Here is a 22,080-nt window from a genome sequence, read left to right on the forward strand (position 1 = left end):
TACAGTAGTTTGGGATTTTTCATTCTCGTAAATTTTTATCTAGTTTTGTTTATTCACTTGACTCAGGTTTAATTGGATGTTAGAGCAGGTTTCGTTTTCATGAAGTATAATAAGTTTTGTGGTTACAAGCTAGCTTGCCATCAGGTGTACCATGCGATATTGTCCAATTTCACTTAATTGGTCCAAAACTATTTTACGATTTATGCATACCAAGCTGTTAATCTTTGCTCCTCTATCTATACCAGCGACATGTAGTGACAGGCACATCAAGGAAATGCGCCCGTGTAAAAAAAAAAAGGGACTCTCTTATTTTGGTGATGTGCTGTGATTTATTTTTTAAAAATATGGGCCTTCGCGCGATAAAGGTTGAGAAACATCGAAAAGTCATCCAACCGTAGAGAAATATGACCATGTGTCATGATGACGTCACGTTGCATTGCGCTCGTTTGTTCCTGGTAGCTCACCGTAGCCACCCACAGAAACGCAAACACTTGAAGAGTTTCGTCCGCAGCCAATCATCGACACAATCTCAGAAATGCCCAGGCTGAACTGCAAGTACAGAGGCTCGGCGTGGGAGGAGGCGCTTGGAAGCGAAACACGGCGAAATAATAACAAGTTTGCCCGTCAGACGGTGTTTTGAGGCTACGTACGATATACCGCAGCGTTGGATTTGGCAGTACCGAGTGGTCCAGTCTGGATGGTGGAGACGAAGGCGACGCGCAACTTTAAAGAGTCGAGGGCCCGGTCTACATTGAGTGTTGCGGGGGCTGGTCCAGAACACACCGCCCGCCTGCTAGTCTGTGTTTTTCCGGAAAGGTTGGCATCGCTGGGCGCGACTGTCAACACAGAAAATGAAAGAAGGAAAGTTTATTACAGAAAAGACTGTTTAGCCTGCTGTCTTAGCCGCATTAGCTAAAGTCAAAGCTGATTTGATAGCACCCACCTGTCTCCTCGGAGCGACAATTTTTGGGTATTTCGGAAGTTTAACAACCGCAAACGCATTGAGAGACATTTGCAACAATACCCTCGGGGATATTTACTAAAGGATAATGCTGACAATTTGATAGGCGGTTGTGGTGCGGTGCTGACGGACTCGGGCGCCATCACATCATTGCGTTCGTAAAATAAAAACGCTGCGTATTTTGGCTTTTTTTTCGTGATACTTCGTCATCAAGAACAAAACAGTGGTGCCATTTTTTTCCTCTACTCGCGAAATGCCTCCCATGACAACGCTCCTGATATGTCAGTAAGAATCGAAGACGTTTTGATAAAATGAACGCAGCAAGGTGTTCGACAGTGGGGGTGCACTGCTTGGAAAAGCTGGTCGTTCTTCGAAGAGCGCCTATGGCCGTTTTACAGTAAAAGTTTGTTGAAATATATGTCGTTACGTTGGCCGTGGTTTAGCTCGACGTGAACTATTATTTTATTTGACAAGACGACGTTCCGAGGTGTCGCCGAGAGTTGCCTCGAGCTAGCCAGCTGCGTGCTCGAAACTGCGATGTGTTTGATCCTTTGAGCGCTGCAACGATTTCAGCAAACTGGACTGCCGATTGTGGACATTTAACATCACCAAAGGTGCCATCTTCACACCCTCAAAGTGCTCCTTGGGAAAAATCTGGCTAACTTGTCAAGCTAACGTTGCAAGTTTGGCCAGCCATGTCTGAAAACGCCCCCACGCGAAGCCTGGATGACATCGACCTGGCAGCTCTGAGGGTGAGTACACCAGTACTGGACTGTTAGCGTTTATAGACTCCTGCTGCACTATATCCGTGATCGAGGTTATTGCAGAGCACAACGTTCAAGTGTGTAAGGAACTGCTGATTTATGGCACAAGCGCGACCCATACACACCTACGCATCAAAGTTGAGGCTAGCATCACCCTATGTCCGGCCTGGTGCTTTTAGTTGCAACAGGCGACTGCAGCGTTGCCTAAAACTATTGACTCAAGGCATGCAGATTACGTATGCGCTGTAGACTAGTGTTTACAACTTTTATCGCGACAAAGTACATATTTTACATTCGAAAAAAATATCGCAGCGTATCAGCAAACAAAAATGTCAAGAATAGTATACATACTTAAATAAAGAATGTTTGCATAGGTATGTTGCTGAGTGTTCCAGGAGGGTTGTTATTGCTTGTAGTGAAAAAAATACCAAAGACATCAACGACTAGTCAGCGTCAGATCGATTTGAATCACATTAGTGTCAACTTAAAAAAAATCTGAAGTCTTGCAAGCACTGGTATCATCAGAACGAACTATGTATCAGTCCCATGCTGAGAGAATCATGCATTGCCACACATTGCAATTCACTCTGTCATTCTGCAAAAAAAAGGCGTTGTTTTGAAATGCACAATCACTTAGCCATTTCTCAGGTGATTATGGTAGCTGATGCTCATATTTGCATGCCAAAGATAGCAATTACTTGAGTTTATTACACATGCAATTAGGTTGTTGTGATGTAATTCTCTAGTGGGCATATTTGCATTGTATCTGGGGATTTCAGTATTGTGCTTTACTGTAATGTAATAACCAGCATAATAGTCATGACACACACATAGTATTCAAATTATCAGTGCACACTATTAGCTACATTGCCTTGTTCTCTGCCTTTTTAAATTTCCATTACAACTCATAATTTTAAATGATTAAATGAATGGTATTAGAGCTCAGACTCGCACCCAAAATTCGCCTTTGATATTTGTTTACTGTTTAATCAGCGAGTCCCAATTCAACTTGAATGGGTTTCTAACTTTTCTTTGGCTGAAAAATACATTGGCTTTATCTGATCTATGCTATCCAAAGCGCTTTACCAATCCCTTTATTAATTTTTTAAAAACATGAGTGTGCACTGACACGCAAACACACCCATGTCAACCCATGGAAATGTTTTCCTTTTTAGTTTAAAATAACTTATTTCAGCCTCCAGGATCCTTCGTACATAGGCCTACGGTAGCACTCAGGGACTTCTTTTGGACCAAATCCATCCGCTTGCATTCTACCAGCTGCGAGCTAGCACTAATCTAACCTGGGTATATTCGTATTTTGTCTTCCTTGCTTGTACAGGGTCAGATGCCATCAGCGAGTGAACAAAAGTGTTGATACACTACCTTGCTGAACTTTATCGACTGACTGCTTAACAGTTGAATTTAATGCTCCAGTGCACTTTTACACATGACATGCACTGCCAATCGTAGCAACTCAGAGACAAACAACACTGTAAACTACGCACCAGTTAGCCTTATTGTTTTGGCTTAACCCGTTCTGACTGGAATCACAACATTCTGATTCAGCATTTGTTTTTAACAGCACATTTGCGTCTATATTCCAGTCGCCACTGATCCTTGTACTCCAATCAAAGCTTTCGTGAATGAAATCAGTTTTCCTCAGTTCTGAACTGATTGGTGGCGGCTGTCTCAAAGGATATGCTGCATCTGTTACAGTTAGTGTGAAGCTGCACTTTTGTGATTTGGGTCAGCCACAATATTTTTTGGGAAGCACACTACAGAAGGAGCAACAGTGACTCCTAAATTAAAAATATTTATTTTGTTCTTTTTCACATGCTGGCCAAAATATGCTGCCACAACATCCAGCATGTGAACATGTTATACATGTGACTATGTGAAATACCTACTCAGGTTCGAAATATTTCTTGAAGTGGGAAATGCGAGGGGGAAATTAATAATGTGACATAATTTTGCGTAACTTTTTTGATTGCAGTATGCAAAATGGTGTGAGCTGTCAGTGACGATTGATCACTCTGCCTGTTAGCTAGCGAATCACTGCATGAAATCGAAATAGACTATGAGAGTATACAAAAGCCACGAAAATGTCATTATGAGCACATTAAGCTCAGCAAAACGTTAATATTTACTTAGACTTCATCCTGCTTGATTATGAGAGTGATGACCATTGTTCTTGCTATGTGTGCATTTTATTTCATGAAACCTTGACTGTGGATCTTATGGCAAAGAATGTGTGTGCACACATGACCGGCCTCTTTTCATTGAGGTGTTATCACCACGGCCACCCCACTGAATCTATTCCGGCTCCGCCCCTGAATATGACTGCATGTTCAACACTGCGACGAGTGATGTCGTTTGTCATGATTTGAGTCAGCAGACTTGTAGCTCGCACCTTCGGAGAGCCATCGGATTTAACGCTTCCCTGCATTTTTGCAGTCATTGCCTACCATTTGTTTGGCACTGTCTGTGCTTCCAGCGCTGCTCCTTGAGCAGAACTGTACCCCTCCTCTTCTATCACTCCATTCCTCTCATCCTACTCTCTGTGCTGGACGTGGGTGACTGGCGCCTCTGCCTTCGCCCACCCACACAGTCATTACATTATTTTCCTCTATTCCTCTATGTGTCTTTCTCCTCTACCTAGTATGGTTCCACTTCTTCAGTCGGCATTGTACCTACCATACTTTCATCAGTCAGGAATGTTTGTTGGAGTTATATGTCCTGCTATCTATGGAAGTATGCATCTTATTTTTCCCAGGACCGTTTCCTCTCTCAGGAGAAATTTCTCTCTGTGTTGTTGGAAGCAGAAACGCCGCCATTGGAAACGCATGAAAGCCGGAAGGGTCATGCATTACGTTCGAAACCCAAAGCAGCAGTCTCACCACCCACACATCTTCACGCCATATTGAAATAGCATAAAAGTGAATCTGCTTGTCACTTCTCCTCCGTCTCCCTCGGGAGAGAGTTACGCATTGAATTCGGAACGAGATACTCATTTGTGGCGCGTAAATTTGTTGTCAGCGAAACTTTGAATGAACAAATCAAGAAAATCACCAATGGCTGCGTCCGTGTTAGCATCCATATTTGTGCTGTCAATATTTAGTATACGTGCTGTCACTGCTGCCCGCTATTTAAAGCTTGTGTGAAGCTATGGAGTTTGTCAGTGGGTTGGCAAGGAAATTGCGATCAAACGATTTAGATGTAAATGAAATGCGCTGTGAATTTCAAGACCGTTACTGATGTTTAAAATAACAGTTTGGCCAATTGCTAAAGCCGATCAGGCTTTTTGCGATCAAAGGGAGAAACATTCGCTTCACGGTTAGTAGTGAATCTCAACTTGTTAGGCTAAAGACGCTGTGGTGTAAACGGTCATCTGATTAAAAGCAGCTAAAAATATTCCACTGGTGGTGAATAGTTTCTGTCATGGGTGACCGTGATAGATTATTTGAAAGATTGAAATAGTCATTTTCATTTTTAAAAAATAACAAATATACAAACAAGCAGCTGTTTTGTCACATCGAAGGTACAAACCTCACGGTATGCTCTACAATACTGTGGACGAATCATTTTTATTTCATTTGGAAGAAGACAAGTTACACGTTTGTTCACAATTTAAAATGTCTTGCTTGATGTTTTAAAATTCATCTCACCTACCAAGCATAACAAACCATGAAAAGTTTAATCGCATCTAATATTCACTATGGTATTGACTTGAATCACCCTTTTAAGCGACAAGCAACAAATGTAGCAACCTTTTATAATTGGGGACATCTCGAGACTCTGGGATTCCCTTCAGAGAAAGGGACTTTCATCCTTCTGCATCCAGAATTTAAATGAATGGAGCTTGTGCAAAGTTATTTACCCATTGGCCATTTTATATCGCTCGCCGACTCATTTTCGGAAATAGGCAGATGACAAAAGATGTTCTTGTTTGTTTAATTTCATAGTCAATGGTTAGGCAAGCACTCCGGAGACCCAACTCGATGCATACAAGCAATTATAAATCCAATTTTCCATAGAATGCCACATTTAATGAAACAGCCACACTAAAATTAAATGCAAAGTAATAATAAAGGAGTTATGTATTCTAGTTGATCAATAGAATTGTGGAGAGCAGGTTTGAATTTGTGACTGGAATTGTTCCGTCGTGTTTTTGTACAGGTGCTGCTTTGTGCTCACAAGAGTGAAGCCATATTTCGCAGTCATGATTGAAACATAACCAATCAGTGACTCCTGTATGGGATGATATAATGATGTCACTACATTGTCAACAAATCTTATACGCAACAAATTTGAATCCAATATTTCACCTGGCTCTTTCGATGCTAAGAAGCTTGCGCTGACGTGTGCACTCCAAACGTGTCTCAGTGTCTTCACATTTCTGCAAGCTGTGTGACCTGTGAATGTTTTTGTGCATTCCGCAGGATCCTGCAGGAATTTTCGAGCTGGTTGAGGTGGTCGGCAATGGGACATATGGGCAGGTATACAAGGTGAGGGCTCATGTAGAAACATTTTTTGTTCGAGGTGACGAGCACAATAACTCAAGTTCATGGTGTTGGGAAAAAAAGTGTCATACATGGTGAACGTTTGAGAAATCAATTCCCATTCTGGCTCCCAGCTTGCATTAATGTTTGAGTTTCAGTTTCTTGTATTCCGCGTCTGTAAAATGTAAGCCCCTAATTGTGAAATGCAAAATTGGCTTTGGCAGTAAGCGACGACACCACTGCTGATAAAGCAGAATTATTTCCACAGTGATTATTTACACTTAATTGGCTATGTCTTGGGAAAAAATTGCAATGCTTGAAATGTAATATCTCATTGTGTTGTACAAATCAGGGCCGCCATGTTAAGACGGGCCAGCTAGCGGCCATCAAGGTGATGGATGTTACAGAAGAGGAAGAGGAGGAGATCAAAGCTGAAATCAACATGCTGAAAAAATACAGCCACCACCGCAACATAGCCACATATTACGGTGCCTTCGTCAAGAAGAGCCCACCAGGACACGATGACCAGCTTTGGGTCTGTTGTTTATTATTTGCACGAGGTTGTGATTGGCGCACGCTAAATAATGTTTGTGTATATCAACAGTTGGTGATGGAGTTCTGCGGGGCTGGCTCGGTGACTGATTTGGTGAAAAACACAAAGGGCAGCTCTCTGAAGGAGGACTGGATAGCGTACATCTGCAGGGAAATCCTAAGGGTGAGAAATAACGATCACGCCAGTCGAGCCGCCGCAAACAGGTGGTTACACTCTGCACCATCATTTGACTGCTTTATCTCTTGGAGTGGGAATCACAGACCGACTTGCAATGAAATATTGTTTAATATACCCACACTCACGTATACAGGGCTTAACAACTTTATTCGACCACCTGTCACTATTTGTCTTAGAAACCATCCAGCATCAGGAAGTGATTTTTTTTTTTTTTAATTTAAAAATAGATTTGCAGACTTCATTTTTAGTGAGCTGTCAACATTTTACCATTGTAATGTACCATATTTTCCACTCTATAAGGCATACCTAAAAGCATTCAATTTTATCAAAAGGCGACTGTGGGCCTTATAATCCGGTGCGCCTTATGTATGGATCAATATTCAGATTTCTTGGATGTAGCATTTTAAATGTTCTCTCAAGCACTTTGTTTACAGCTGCAGCGGTTGTGAAAGCTCGATATAAATAAAGCTGTATTGTATTGTATTCCCTTTAGCGTAGCTCCATTTAGTGGAGGCATAACGCAACCGCAGCCACAATTGTTGTTTATATGCGCCTTATAATGCGGTGCGCCCTATGTATGAAAACAGGTTTAAAATGGGCCATTCATTGAAGGTGCGCCTTATAGTGCGGAAAATACGGTAATTAAGGATAAGCATTTTGGAAGATGAATGAATGTCCTGATAGATGCAGAAATTTTTTTTTTCAAATACCATCACTGTAAATGCAAATAAACCACTTGGAATACAAGGATTAAAAAAAAAAAAAGCAGTAGAATTTTGAAGTGTTTAAATGCATCACTTGGTTGTACCAATATTTTGTCCTATTCCTCTGTCCTATTTCTCTGTGTCCAGGGCCTTTCCCACCTTCACGCCCATAAAGTCATCCATCGAGATATCAAGGGCCAGAATGTTCTTCTCACAGAGAACGCAGAGGTCAAACTTGGTACGCTTGAAAGTGCTTCGCCGATGTATTCAGCATCTCCCAAATAATGATTTCAGTTAAAAAAAAAAAAAAGAATGGGATATTTTTTTTCTGTGAAGGTTTTTGCATATTTCTAGCTTTGCGTCCAAACCTTGCATTTGCAAAACCATCACTTTCCAGAAAACCAAACAACCAGCATGTTTGTTGAGCCATCAACATTGTCAAGGACAGTAATCCATTTTTCAATACATAATCTTGTAACGTGGAGTGCTAGGCCCCTTTCGGGTTCCTGAAATCTTTCAAAATGATCTTCTCCATTTCATCATTCATAATAAAATGCCCCTGTATTCTCAAAGTCAATAAATATATTTGTCAATGATCAAAAATATTTAGTGACTGAAAATTGCATTGGCTCTTTCGGAAAATGAGCAAAAACAGCACTGCTTAATCATTTGCAATTTAACTGAGTATATCCCCAATATGTTTCACCTCCTGTGTCCAGTTGATTTTGGAGTTAGTGCTCAGTTGGACAGGACTGTGGGGCGTCGAAACACCTTCATTGGTACGCCTTACTGGATGGCGCCGGAAGTCATTGCCTGCGATGAGAACCCCGACTCGACCTACGACTACAGGGTAACAACAGCTCTGTAGCGTGTGTGTGCGCGCTTGTATGAGGGTTTGAAAGCCACAGGCTGAAGTGTCATCCTGGTTCTTTTCCAGAGTGACATCTGGTCCTTGGGAATCACCGCCATTGAAATGGCCGAAGGAGCCCCACGTAAGTCAAAGTCATTGATTAATTGGTGCGCATTCACACTTTACCGATGTGGTTGAGTCACGAGGAGATCCGTCGGCTCACTCTGGAAGCGCTCCATGAATGAGTCTTGCGTATGCAGTTTTGTTGGTCTTCAGATGGACAGCTGACTCACCGTAATCAAGCAAATGCAGTCGTGAGCTGGCACGGCGCCTGCGGAGGCTGATTGCACAGATCTATCCGGTCTGCTTTGCGGGGAGTGCTTGCTTGTCCTATTAATCACAGATTTGGTTCAAATTGTTCATGTCCAATCGTGTTCACGGTAAGAGTGAATTACTCTACCCATCTAATTTTGAGGATGTCCTACCTGATCTCAAAGTAAACATTCTACGCATATTTGAGCACAATTTTAGAAGCCGGATACCTTATTTGGGAAAAGTGTTCGATCAGCCGGATTTTGTACTACTACTTTCACAACACAAGAATATTGGATTCAAAAAAAAAAAAGTATTAATTAAAATTTATTATTTTTAGTTGGAGGAGAGACAGAAAGCGCTCCTCAAGAGTGAAGGTTACAACACTGGTTTTGTCACACAACCTGTATTTATTTTTATTAACTACGTAATCGCAAGAATGTTGATTTGGAAACTGTAGAATGGCAAGCGGACACTTGTTTTCAGAAGTTGTTAAAACTGGGACTGCAGCTCAGTTTAGCATGAGTTGAAATCGTTTTCCAAAGCCATAGCTTTCAAGGGCACAGCAATGAAGGGCGAAAAGAAGTCGCCTGTCTCTTTGTGCACGAAGGCATGTATCTTGCACAAACTACTGTCCAATTTGTAGTTGGTTTGTGGGAATTTTATCATGTAAGAATCTTGTACTGGCTCTCGCTGTCCATACGGTTGTCTTCAAGTACTTTGTCGGGTGTATGGAATCTAAAACATTTAAATACACAGTATAACAAAAACGGCATGTCATCTGACATCAGCGCTTACTGTGCTGAAACCCAGTCCTGTGTACTACAGTATTAGCGGCCCACATCCCTGAGCTTTGATGTGGCCCATTTAATTATGTAATTGAATGCTTCCTTTCGTGTAGAGCTCTTGCCATCTTGCAGCAAGTGTTTTTCCAAAAGGCAGCCTCACAATAGCGTCTACATTCAGTACGGTGAAACTTGAAAGCTAACCAGTCAGGTTTAGCAACCTACCTACGCTGGGAACAACATGACTCATGGCCCTTGCTCTTAGATTCAGTATAAAAATAAGCCCGAGGCTTTGGGAAAGATTGGACGACGCCAGCTGTGTCTATGTTTGAGGATACAAAGACTCGTTGCATTGATTGCTGGTATTATTTTTCTAAGTCGCTGTACGCTTGAAAATGTGACATTGTCTAGCATGGCAAATCAAATAATTTTTGGATAATTGATGATGGTTTGGGGATTATGTAATAGAGGATCCCAACTAAATGTTGTCGTTTCTTCCCTGTAGCACTGTGTGACATGCATCCAATGAGAGCGCTCTTCCTGATTCCCAGGAATCCCCCTCCGAAACTTAAATCAAAAAAGTGGTGAGTGAAATGCTCTTGTTTCCATTTTTAAGTCAGCATGTTGTACCAGACACCAGGGAAAATGAAAAAAAACAAAGTTGTCTAGACATTCAGTATCAAGGGAACACTATACTCAGATTTTTTTAATATACATTAAAAAATACTGATTGATTATTAAGAGCAACATTCATTGTATGTTATGTAATAATTCGGTGAGCTTCATGGTTATAAAATGGTCGGAATGTAAGTGGAAAATGCCTTGTTGCTTCATGCTAATCAATCTGTGGAATGTTTCTGCCTAAAAAAAAAACCAAACATCCTGCATGGTCTAAATTTAACTGCCTTTTTTTTTTTTTTTTTTTTTTTTTTTAATCTTGTTTTGATTTCAAGCCCCTCTCCAAAAGTAACGAATTTACAAGATTTACTATGCTAGATGATTGGTGCATTTGTGCTCTGGGCATGAACGAGGCAGCTGGCAATGGATCCGAACCGCTTAGCTCTCACAAACTCCCCCTTTCTCCCAGGTCCAAGAAATTTATCGACTTTATTGAGGCCTGCCTTGTGAAGACGTATCCCAGCCGACCATCCACAGAGCAGCTGCTCAAGCACTCCTTCATCAGGGACCAGCCTACTGAGCGCCAGGTCCGGATTCAACTGAAGGACCACATTGACCGTACGCGCAAAAAAAGGGGAGAGAAAGGTCAGTCGATAAAATGGGGAACTGCTGAGGTGACCTGACCGTCATAGTGACAGTCTTGCATCATTGACCCTTTTCCTAATTTTCATCACAGAGGAGACAGAGTATGAGTACAGCGGTAGTGATGAAGATGATGAAAATCGAAGCGACGACAGAGAGTCAAGGTATTCTGTGTGATTTTGGTGTGGGCATTTGAAGAATTGCTGAACATTGTTCTTATGCAAGATCACTCGCATAAGAACATTCGATCCATCGTGATTCAATATTATTCCATCCCTGCAAAAAACCCTAAAATTGTCTCATTCACGCATTCATACCCGATCCCCAGCTCAATCCTCAATGTGCCGGGAGAGTCCACCCTGCGTCGGGACTTCCAGCGTCTCCAACAGGAGAACAAGGAGCGGTCGGAGGCTCACAAGAGGCAGCAGGCCCAGTTGGCCGCTCAGCGCAGAGACCCCGAGGAGCACAAGAGGCAACTGCTGCATGACAGACAGAAACGCATTGAGGAACAAAAAGAGCAGCGCCGACGACTGGAAGAGGTAATGTCAAGTCAGTTTTATTGACATCACGCCAATTCCCAGCAATGGTTATTTGAAGACACTGTCATATCGTAGAGCAGGTCTGGGACCACGCCCCTCATAACAAAGCATCAAGTGTTGCCTGACTTTTTGAAGCTACGTCTAATGAAAGTCTGCCAGCTAAATGCTAACATTGCTAACAACTAGGATGTACCAATCCTTTCCCCCAAGTACTGGCTAAAAATGATATTTAGCCCTCCAAGTTAAATTCAAATACACCGCTGTAGTAGACCCAAGTGTTTAACATATGTGTTTCTATTATTATTCTTATTATTATTATGTAGCGTTATGCCACTGTCATTCTGCAGTTTGATAATGAGCACTGCACTTAAATCTATGAAAATTTATTCTACATAAAAGTAAACATTTTTTACTGACATTTTTTAAAGACAAACACATCTTAAGGAGAAAATGTAAATGTACTGACTCCAAAGTTCAATACAACTGAACAGTACTTAGGCAGTAATTCTTTCACGAACCATGAGACGGAGCCTGCTGACCCCAAGTGGTATTGGTATCACACTTTGTGAGTTACTGAAATTTGAAAGGGATTTCCTCATTCTTAAATTTGGTAACTGTCACCAACAGGATTTGACCACATTATAAATGAACATATTATGAATTGTGGTAAAAGCAATACTGTAGGGGGAGACTCATTCTCTGAACCTCAAACGATTCTGGCTCCTGTGTTCATATTCAATTGCCAGCAATAAATTTGGCTGCATTTAATTTTCCTTAAGTCAAAAATAAATCGTTTTTCAGGTTTCTAAGATTATGAATGCTGTGTATGTCCTTGCTTGTTATGTCTGCATCGGAATAGTTGACTGTATTCTGTTTTACGTTCCCTTTAGTGCCTTCCCCAACTCTGCGCCAAAATGTGGGCGGGTTTACTCATCAGCAAACCACCCGTTATAAATTCTCCCGTGCAAACGTTGCCCCTGTTTCTTGTCACCCCTGTCTCTCCCAGCAACAGAGAAAGGAGAGAGAGATGGTGAGGCAGCAAGAAAAAGGTCCCCATCGGAGACTCGACGATATGAGACGGGAGGAAGATAGAAGGTTGGCTGAAAGAGAGCAGGTAACCAACCACGGGGGAACAACCGCCACAGTCGGCCAATCGGGGCCAAGTGTGGGCGTGTCCAACAGTAGCACACTGCAAGTGGTGAAATTCCATGAGTAGGTTGCCATAGCAGCAAGGGTTCAAATTAGTGTATTTATTCAGAGATGAGTTTGCTGTGGGTGAGCTCTCTGTGTCTCTTTTTTTTTTCCGTTTCCTGTCTGAAATTGTCTGGTATCAAAACACACTCACAAGCATGGCACGCTTATTTTATGTTAATGTGTGACTGACATTGATCAAGTTCTCTCAACGCTGATCACATATTGAATGCTTCCTTTGATTTTTCTTGATTGAATTCACATTTTGTACTTGTTAAAATTGTTGACTTTTGCCAGTGCACCTTGTGGTTCCTGCAGTTTACTGTATTACATAACTATTCTATGATTGCGTCCTCTCCCCCTCCTCTCATATATTTGATTTCTCCTTTCACACCTTTATTCCTGTCCCCCCGGCCTCTCATCCTCTCCTCAGGAGTTTATAAGACATAAATTAGAAGAAGAGCAGCGGCAGCTAGAAATCCTTCAGCAGCAGCTGCTTCAGGAGCAGGCACTGCTTATGGTAAATAGCCCTCATTATTGGGTTAACATGTTTGGGTCCTACCCACTGATACTTTTCAATGTCACAAATAGATGACACACTCACTTGAAAACCTCGGTAGGTTCACATCGCTCCTAATAAGACCCTACATAAAAGCTTACATTTGCTTACGGACAATTATAAAGATAGTTAAATAAGCACCACTTGGTGTAGTGTCTGAATATTAATGTTGTAAATGCAGAATTTTCCTTCAGGTCTTGATGTTCTGATGTCACATAATGCACGTGAACATAAAGTGGTTGTTGAGTGTATGGGCACTTGTTTTTCCTAAATAAAAACATGTGGGTGTTTGTTTAGAAAGGAAAAAGTACATGCCTCTCAAATTACTACTTTCTCACAATGTACTCGGACCATATGAGGCAGTCGGGTTTTAATCCTATGTTGTGTTCTCACACAATCAAATACCAAGAAGACCGTTCTACAGATAAAAAGTTAAAATATCTAAACCTAAATTCTTCGAACCAGCCCTCATTCAGGATGACTATCAATGAGAGGCTACTTGGCAAGTGCCTCCTTGGTGAATTTATTTTCATTCCTTCAGCATTTCTTGTCTCGCAGAAATGACCAATGAACATCTCAGTAACGCACGTTAGCTTATAACTCACAATTAAAAAAACAAACAAAACAATAAGTTCACTGACTCGCAGTTGCAATATATTGATTGTACCACTTGAAATATAAAGCCAAATAAACCGATTTTTTTTTTCGTCGCCTACCAGAAGATACCAGCATACATACTGGATGCTAAAATAAAAGTCGGGGTATGGGTAGCTAAAAATGTGAAACCTCTGCCAGTCAGTGAAATGAGTTTCTGCTGCTGCCGCTGCTTCTTTGCTGAGCGGTCTCATCTGTGTCCAGCATCATACTGACCAACAGTGCGTTTCTTTGCTTAGGAGTATAAACGTAAGCAGCTGGAGGAGCAGCGTCAGTCCGAGCGGCTGCAGAGGCAGCTTCAACAGGAGCACGCTTACTTGGTGTCTCTGCAGCAACAGCAACAGGAAAAGAAGCCCCAACTCTATCACTATAACAAGAACTTGGAGCCCAACAACAAACCCACATGGGCCCGTGAGGTAGAACCACTCAAAAGGACATATGCCCCAAACCCGTTGTATAATGCTGACCTCACCCTTCGCTCTCCATTTTTGCACCAGGTGGAGGAGCGAAGTAAACTCAACAGACAGGGCTCTCCGAAGATTTGTACCACTGTCTCTGACACCGCCATCCAGTCACGCTCAGACTCAATCAGTCAGTCCGCAGGGGCCCAGTCTGCTCAGACCCCCCCGATGCAGAGACCTGTTGAACCTCAAGGAGGACAGGGCAAGGTTGGTGATTGCAATTGCTTACAAATCTGGCATTTAAGACAACATCTTTCTTCATCTTTTCTGGAACTACTTGACGCCGCACCGCTTCACTTGCTGCCTTTTAACGCAAACCTTTTCCTTCTTTCCTCTAATACTTGGCCTTTTAACTGGGATTGCGCTCTTTTCTGGGTCTGCGCCATCATCCTGTGCTCCCCCTGCCACCCTAAAGTTCCAGATGGCTCACTTGGTTCCACTAAAGCCTTATGCTGCCCCTGTCCCACGCTCCCAGTCTCTCTGCGACCAGCCTACTAAGACCATGTCCGCATTCCCTACCCAGGACCCCTCCCTCACCCCCACGCCCCGACCCATCCACACCAGAGAGCTGGTGCGTCAGAACTCAGACCCCACGTCTGAGACCCCTGCACCACAGGCACACCAAATTAGAGAGGACCGTGGGCCCTGGATCCGCTTGCCAGATGTGGAACTCCCACCCAAGGTGAGATGGAATGACTCCAGTCCCTATGGACTCCATTTCGCAAAGTAACCAAGACCCAAAATCACAAAAAAGACTGTAATACGGTGTTGTATTTTGGTTAAGGGACGGTCAAGTCATTCTCTGTAATATAATTTGCAATGCACTAAAGGAATCTCAACTCTCAGATTCCCCAGAGAACAGCATCGATTGCCACAGCTCTCAACACTAACCTGACCTCCGGCATTAGGCATCCAGTGAGAGCCAGGTACCTTTCACACTTGAATGAATCATTCAAATTGTCAAACTGAATATTCAATATCAAATGCAATAAAAGAAAAAAAAGTGTCGTTTCAGCTCGGTTGGTAAATTTTTCGTAGCTGAGTGACTGCGTCAGACTGCAAAGGTTAAAAAGTGTTAAGTCTGAAAGCAATGATGTTTTCTTCAACTTTTTGACGTAGTATGCAATCAGTACATACAAAAAGAAAGCCAATCATTTTTGTTTGGAAACTTTTATGCTCAACGTGGTCACGATGCTATATCTCACTCGCAGCATTCACGCAGGAAAATGTTTCTAATTACTTTTGTGGGGTTTTTTTGGTGATTGGAGACTAACGGTGTCCTCTGCGCAGTAATCCAGATCTCAGCCGAAACGATCGCTGGGAGAGAGCCGATAGTATTGGCATCATATCTAATCTGCCACAGACGGGCTCATTGGAGAGGCATCGCATCCTCAGTGAGTCCCTCGTTCCTGAAAGATTATCTGTGCTTGATGTTTGATCCAAAAAAAATCATTTCGTCATAACTTCATGACCCGCTATTATTTTCAGGTTCCTCCAAAATGGAGTCACCCGTTCTATCTCATGATAGTCGTCAGAAGCCGGGGGAGTCTCGCACCTCTTCTCGCCCGGGGCGTCCTGCTGTAAGTGATCCACTACTTTTAACCCGGGTGCTATTATAGCTGAATGGTCGCCAGGAAAATAATATGACGCATGTCTTCGGTTTGAGCACCTTTGCCCTGCATATTATTAACCTTTACATGGATATTTTCTCCTAACCTAAGCGTTCCTTTTTGACTTGTTCCCCATCATGCGGTCCCTCTTCCTAAATCCGTGTTGACATTACCTCCATTGTAGAGTTACAAGAGAGCTATAGGAGAGGTCAGTACTGAGTGTGCATGGATGTGTCCTGTGCTCATTCATCTGCATTCACTTGGAGGAAATTTACAAAGATTATGTTGCATGTTTGGTCATACACACAAAGGAAGTTTTGATGTGTTTGGCTTTTCTTACTCTGAACAGTTTAAAAAAAAATGAAATATAGGTTGTGCACGTCATCAAAAAATATCATCAGGTGATCTTCATTTTATGTTAGCATTTGTATATTACTCATGTTATGTATCATACAAATTAACGATGATGTACATTGCAGGATCACGGCCTCTTTGCCAAAGAGCGTGCTGAGGAACAGCCGAGACCCCCGGTCAAGGCCAATGATTATTCTTCCTCCTCGGAGAGTAGTGAGAGTAGTGAGGAGAGCGAAAACGGAGAGGGAGTAGAAGAGGAGGAAAGTCCCACGGATCGGTAATATTGTCATTACACTGGCAACTTGGGCGGAATGGGGAAAAAAAAACTCTTCGCCCTCTTTTGATTCCAGTCACAGGGACGCAGACACCGATTCAGTCAACACCATGGTGGTTCATGAAGACGAGGGCGAGGAGGCAGAAGTAGAGCAAGCTGGAGGTTATGGAGATCAGACCATGTTGGTGCAAAGGGTGAGCCATTTGTATGTGGAATGAAGCTGAAAATGCACCGCGAGCGAAATGAAATAGTCATTGGAATTCACATCAAATACTATTCTAGCTAGCAAAAGACGTATGATCACCCGGGCATTTGATGTAAATATAAAACCAGTTAATACAGAATAGGGTAAGCTGAAACCATGGCCGCTTGCAACGAAATAAAATGTATTACACAGCATCCACCATGTGAGCTACCTCAAAGCAAAGAATGTTGCCCAAATTCATATATCGAAACAAATATCAGAGGAAAAAAAGAGCACATAAATACATATTAAAAGTGTCCCGTATGCTATGTAAACCTGGCTCGTATTTGTTTTGCAAATGAGAGAGCAATATGCTTCTAGCAACAAAAAGTTAGCGCTGCCCGTGCAAATTAGTTTCTACCAAGCATACAAATAATCAATGGGAATGGAAAAAAAAAAATCCAAATACCAAATGAAGAATGCTAGTGGCAGAGAAATGAACATTCAAATCAGAGGCAACTGGCTCTTGTGGACTTCACTGCAGCCAGCCTGCCAGTTGCACGCTACCTCAAAACTTGGGAACATCTGTGGCATGCGTGGCCTTTTAGTGTCGGCTGCCCCTTTTTTATTGTAGCATCTTGTATGTCACACTTGTGAGATGGGTGGATTATCTTGGCAAAGGAAAAAAGGTGAAAGTTTCTTGCTATTCATAGAAATGGTATAAGTGTCATTTTAATTTTTATTTTTGTATCTGAAAGACCCCTGAGAAGCGCAGCCACAACGGATACACCAACTTACCAGATGTGGTGCAGCCCTCCCACTCCCCCACTGACTCTGCTCCTCACTCCTCGCCTGGGAAGGACTCGGTGTATGATGTAAGAGTGATGCTAAGTATTATCAGACATAAATACTTGATTTATTATTGTGCATTCTGTATGCACAGCACCGCATGGTTGTTCCGCCTCTCATCGGACGTGCAAGGCTCGAAATAAGTGGTTTCGCATGGCTCTTTGTGACGTCAAATATGTATTTTGCCCTTCAAACGAACCCCTTGAAATGCAAAACTGCAACCGGGCTGAGGTTTATTGGCAAAATGCAGAGCTGCTAAATGTGATTTGAATCACTGAGTGACACATTGACATAGTTCTCGCAAATTTGCTCCTCAAAGAAAAAAGTCATTTTGAGCCTTGGATGTCGAATTTACAGATTGCAAGTGCAAATACTTTGCAGCAGTCATCTTTGCTCTCTTCCCCACCAGTATCAGTCCAGATGTTTAGTCAAGGCACCTGGCAAGTCCTCCTTCACCACCTTTGTGGATCTTGGAATGTACCAGACACCGGGAGGTACCGGGGATAACATTTCTGTTACCAGTGAGTCACAAGTTTCTTCAGTGTTTATCCAAGATGCCTTCAATTGTCGTGCAATATCAATGATTTAGGAATCAAGCATTGTTTGCCAAACAGTCTTCCCTTATCTCATCAAACCCTCGTCATTCGCCCCATCGTGTTTAGGCTCAAGATTTGAACAGCTGAAGATGGAGGTGAGGAAAGGTTCCATGGTGAATGTGAATCCCACCAACACACGCCCCCCTACTGACACACCTGAGATCCGAAAGTACAAGAAGAGGTTCAACTCTGAGATCTTATGTGCAGCGCTTTGGGGTAAGGGGAGGATTCCCAAATACAGAAAATGGCTGAATATTGACATTTGTACAGTTCTGTTCAATTATTCACAGTGAAGAGAAAATGTCAAAAAAGGTCACCATTTAAAAGACGTAAGTGGGGGCAAATCACAAAATGAGCGCTTTCTTTGCTGTCTGTGCCTCAGCCATCCACTACGTTTTGTGTAAATCAGTGGACTAATTTAGGAGCTCAGAAACAAAGAAATACGACCAAAACTAAAATGTCTCACATGAATTGGAGATCTCAGGTTGCTGGTTCTGTGACACAAATAACTCTCCATGAGAGAACAAACGTGCATCTGCATTATAAAAGCATTTTTATTCAAATTTATTCAAGCTCCTTTGAACTTTTTTCAAAAGCTGTTTAGCATAAGGAACATCTCTCCCGGTGATGCCTGATGAAGTGTTGTCATGTTCTGATAAATACAGTATCTGTAAATGATAACAATCTGAAATTGAGGAGTTCCACTGCAATTTCAAAGATATTTTCTTCCTGGTTTTAGTGGTGTCATCGTGTAACTGTAAAATGCGTTGTTTAAAATTCCCGTCCAAGCAATTAGTGCTCCTCGTGCATTAGGTTAGTGTTGTACTCTGACCGTCCAGAGGACATATGGTTGCTAACTACAACTGTGCAACTGTGTTGCTTTAGGGGTGAACTTGTTGGTGGGGACGGAGAATGGTTTGAAGTTGCTCGACCGCAGTGGACAGGGCAAAGTTTATCCACTTATCAACTCGCGCAGGTTCCAGCAGATGGATGTTTTAGAGGGCCTTAACCTGCTCATCACCATTTCAGGTCAGTAAACTCTTTTTTTTTTTCATTGTTAACATTTGCCTTGATGTGAATAAAAAGCAACACTGTTTATTACAATTCCCCCAAAATGTGAAATGTCATAATAGACAATTCTTCTGTTCCACTGAAGGCAAGAAAAACAAGGTGCGCGTCTACTACCTGGCCTGGCTGAGGAATAAGATCCTCCATAATGACCCTGAAGTGGAAAAGAAGCAAGGCTGGACCACCGTGGGTGAGATGGAGGGCTGCGTACACTACAAAGTGGGTGAGTGACAGACTTATTATTGCTTGTGACAAATTCTCATGGATGCAAATGGCAGGGTGAATTATTGATTGAGGTGGAATGCGCTATCACGTGTCCTCGTGGTTGTCCCCTCTAGTGAAATATGAGAGGATCAAGTTCCTGGTGATTGCTTTGAAGAATGCCGTGGAAGTGTATGCTTGGGCGCCCAAGCCTTATCACAAATTCATGGCCTTCAAGGTAGTATGAGCAGTCGCACGGGATCACTCAAGTATTTAAGATGATTCTTCTTGCCTCGTTTATTGACTTCCCTTCCCTTAACCAGTCATTTGCAGACCTGCCACACCGGCCTGTCCTTGTGGACCTGACTGTGGAGGAGGGTCAGAGGTTAAAGGTCATCTACGGTTCCTGTGCTGGCTTCCACGCCATCGACGTGGACTCCGGAAACAACTACGACATTTACATCCCGGTTCATGTGAGTTGTTCGGCTTTCGAGGAGCGCCGGCGCGGGAGATTTGGAAACCACTCGGGATTCGCTTTTGCTCCCAAACAGATCCAGAGCCACGTGACGCCGCACGCGATCGTGTTCCTGCCCAGTTCCGACGGCATGGAGATGCTTCTGTGCTACGAGGATGAAGGCGTCTACGTCAACACTTACGGACGCATCATCAAGGATGTGGTCCTGCAGTGGGGAGAAATGCCCACATCTGTTGGTACGGGATTAAGGGGGAAAAACGGACTCACCGGCTTGAACCGAAAAGTTACCACAGTGGACAGCTTATCATGTTATCAGGCTACAGGTTATCATTATTGGTGCATGAAAGGGTTAATTATGTGATGTCATTTTCGTTTGCAGCTCACATCTGCTCCAATCAGATCATGGGATGGGGAGAAAAAGCCATTGAGATCCGTTCTGTGGAGACGGGCCACTTGGACGGCGTCTTCATGCACAAGAGAGCTCAGAGGCTGAAGTTCCTTTGTGAGAGGAATGATAAGGTAAGAAATAAGAACACTGAAAATCTGTGGCGGGGGGTATGTACCAAGATACAAATATTCGTTACTGTACATAAAAAGATTAATCCGCTATATGCACTCTAACCAGTTGGATTTTTTTTCTATTGATCTTGATCTAATTTAGTTATGATAGCGTGTCCAGTAGGGGTGTGCATCTTTCCAAGAACACAATTTGATTGTCTTTCATCCTCAGGTGTTCTTTGCCTCAGTGCGGTCAGGCGGCAGCAGCCAGGTGTACTTCATGACCTTGAACAGGAACTGCATCATGAACTGGTGAAGGGACAGCTGCTCTGCTCGCGATGGAGCCAGCAGGATTTGGAAGTGGAAGTGCATCCAACATTCTCTGACACACACACACACACACACACACACACACACACACACACACACACACATGCGGGCGAGCATGCTTATTCGCTGTGGTATACACACGCACACACACACACACACACACACACACACGCACACTCGCAAACACACTGATCAACGCTGATAACACGTGGATTAAAAAAATGCACACACGCTCGGATTTAAAAAGTCAAATAAGCAGTCTTTAAACGTTTTCAGATCAGCCTCATGGCCCCGATAATAATAATTTCTGACAGAGAGTCAGCGTTGATCTCCGATTGTTGATAGCGTTTATTCGTTTGTGCTGTCCATACGCCTGTCCTGCTTTCCCTGAGTTGGTGGACCACGCACATTCGTAACTGCTCAGTTGATAATTGTGAAGTACTGTACTGTACATTCCTAGATGGTTTCTCTAGGGACAGAAGAAGTTATTTACCACCACTGTCTGTTAAAAGTTGGGCTGTAAATAGCACCAATCACCAGATCATCCCGCAGGTGTCTTCTGCTCTCGCCTCCCTTCATTGTGATGCCGCACGACACGATGCAGGCACAGAATATGCTGGCACACCCATCTGCTGTGGCTTATGTCTCCCAGTTGTTTCGGGGCTTGCGAGAATTTCACGCGGGCTTAAAGGCCTTCGTGCAAAAAGGGACATTTTGGGCCAGCTCATCCAAAATTAGAGCGGATCTGGGAGTCGTGTTTTTGCTCATGCTTCAGTTAGAAATTTGTCATAACTGCGCAGTACTCTGTGACTGACAGTACTGTGAAACATCCCACTTTCCTCCCCCCGCCCCCCTCCTTTCAGTTGAGGCAAACCAATCAGCCCCCTCCAACTTGTACCGAGCATTTTTTCATAGATTTACAACAAATTTGATATTTATATGTAGTGATTCTGAATTACTGGTATTCTTGATTTTGCTCTACTGTAATTATATTTCAATATATCCCGTTGTTGTGCTGTCTTTGTTTGGGGAGGGTGTGTTCGTATATGTGGCTGAACATGTTAAGCCCGTGTGATGATTTAACTTCAGAGGCAGTCAATCTCCTCGACTCTCAAATACCGTCGCGTGGATCTGTTTATGAGAAGTAGTGCACCGTGGCTAATTTTGTTCTGACCTGATAGAAATGCGTATTTTTAGAGTCGTAACGGAGACTGCGTCTCATGACAGTTGATTTCTTTATGTACACATGGCTGAAGGTCATGGTACTGTACACACTGCTACATAGGGGGAGAGGGGGTGAATACAGGCCAAAGGAAGCCATCTTGTCAAGTTGAGAAGACTCTTAACCCCCTCTCCTAGAAAACTAAACAGT

At 42.9% G+C, this 22,080-nt stretch overlaps 1 protein-coding gene across 9 annotated transcripts; it reads left to right on the plus strand.

The window, feature by feature from the left end:
• Positions 1–477: 477 nt before the first annotated feature.
• Positions 478–20,787, plus strand: mink1 (misshapen-like kinase 1). 9 transcript variants are annotated; one of them, XM_019864119.1, is made up of 32 exons: positions 480–1,713; positions 6,165–6,230; positions 6,577–6,759; positions 6,829–6,939; positions 7,806–7,896; positions 8,378–8,508; positions 8,596–8,650; positions 10,111–10,189; positions 10,693–10,868; positions 10,960–11,029; positions 11,194–11,404; positions 12,411–12,518; positions 13,029–13,115; positions 14,048–14,224; positions 14,306–14,476; positions 14,685–14,951; positions 15,116–15,195; positions 15,560–15,663; positions 15,758–15,849; positions 16,064–16,087; positions 16,359–16,510; positions 16,584–16,701; positions 17,450–17,566; positions 17,950–18,061; positions 18,203–18,352; positions 19,022–19,165; positions 19,293–19,427; positions 19,543–19,643; positions 19,729–19,878; positions 19,957–20,116; positions 20,260–20,399; positions 20,611–20,787. In XM_019864119.1, exons 1-32 carry the CDS (start codon positions 1,657–1,659, stop codon positions 20,692–20,694), a joined length of 3,903 nt encoding a protein of 1,300 aa, XP_019719678.1. In that variant the 5' UTR covers positions 480–1,656; the 3' UTR covers positions 20,695–20,787. The 9 variants fall into 9 exon arrangements, with proteins under 9 accessions (XP_019719676.1, XP_019719675.1, XP_019719677.1 ...); XM_019864117.1 differs by having other exon boundaries at positions 478–1,713; positions 12,417–12,518; positions 19,729–20,116; XM_019864116.1 differs by having other exon boundaries at positions 479–1,713; positions 19,729–20,116.
• Positions 20,788–22,080: the final 1,293 nt, after the last annotated feature.

This window comes from Hippocampus comes, unplaced genomic scaffold (genome assembly GCF_001891065.2).
Source record: "Hippocampus comes isolate QL1 unplaced genomic scaffold, H_comes_QL1_v1.1 scaffold57, whole genome shotgun sequence".
NCBI lineage: Eukaryota > Metazoa > Chordata > Actinopteri > Syngnathiformes > Syngnathidae > Hippocampus > Hippocampus comes.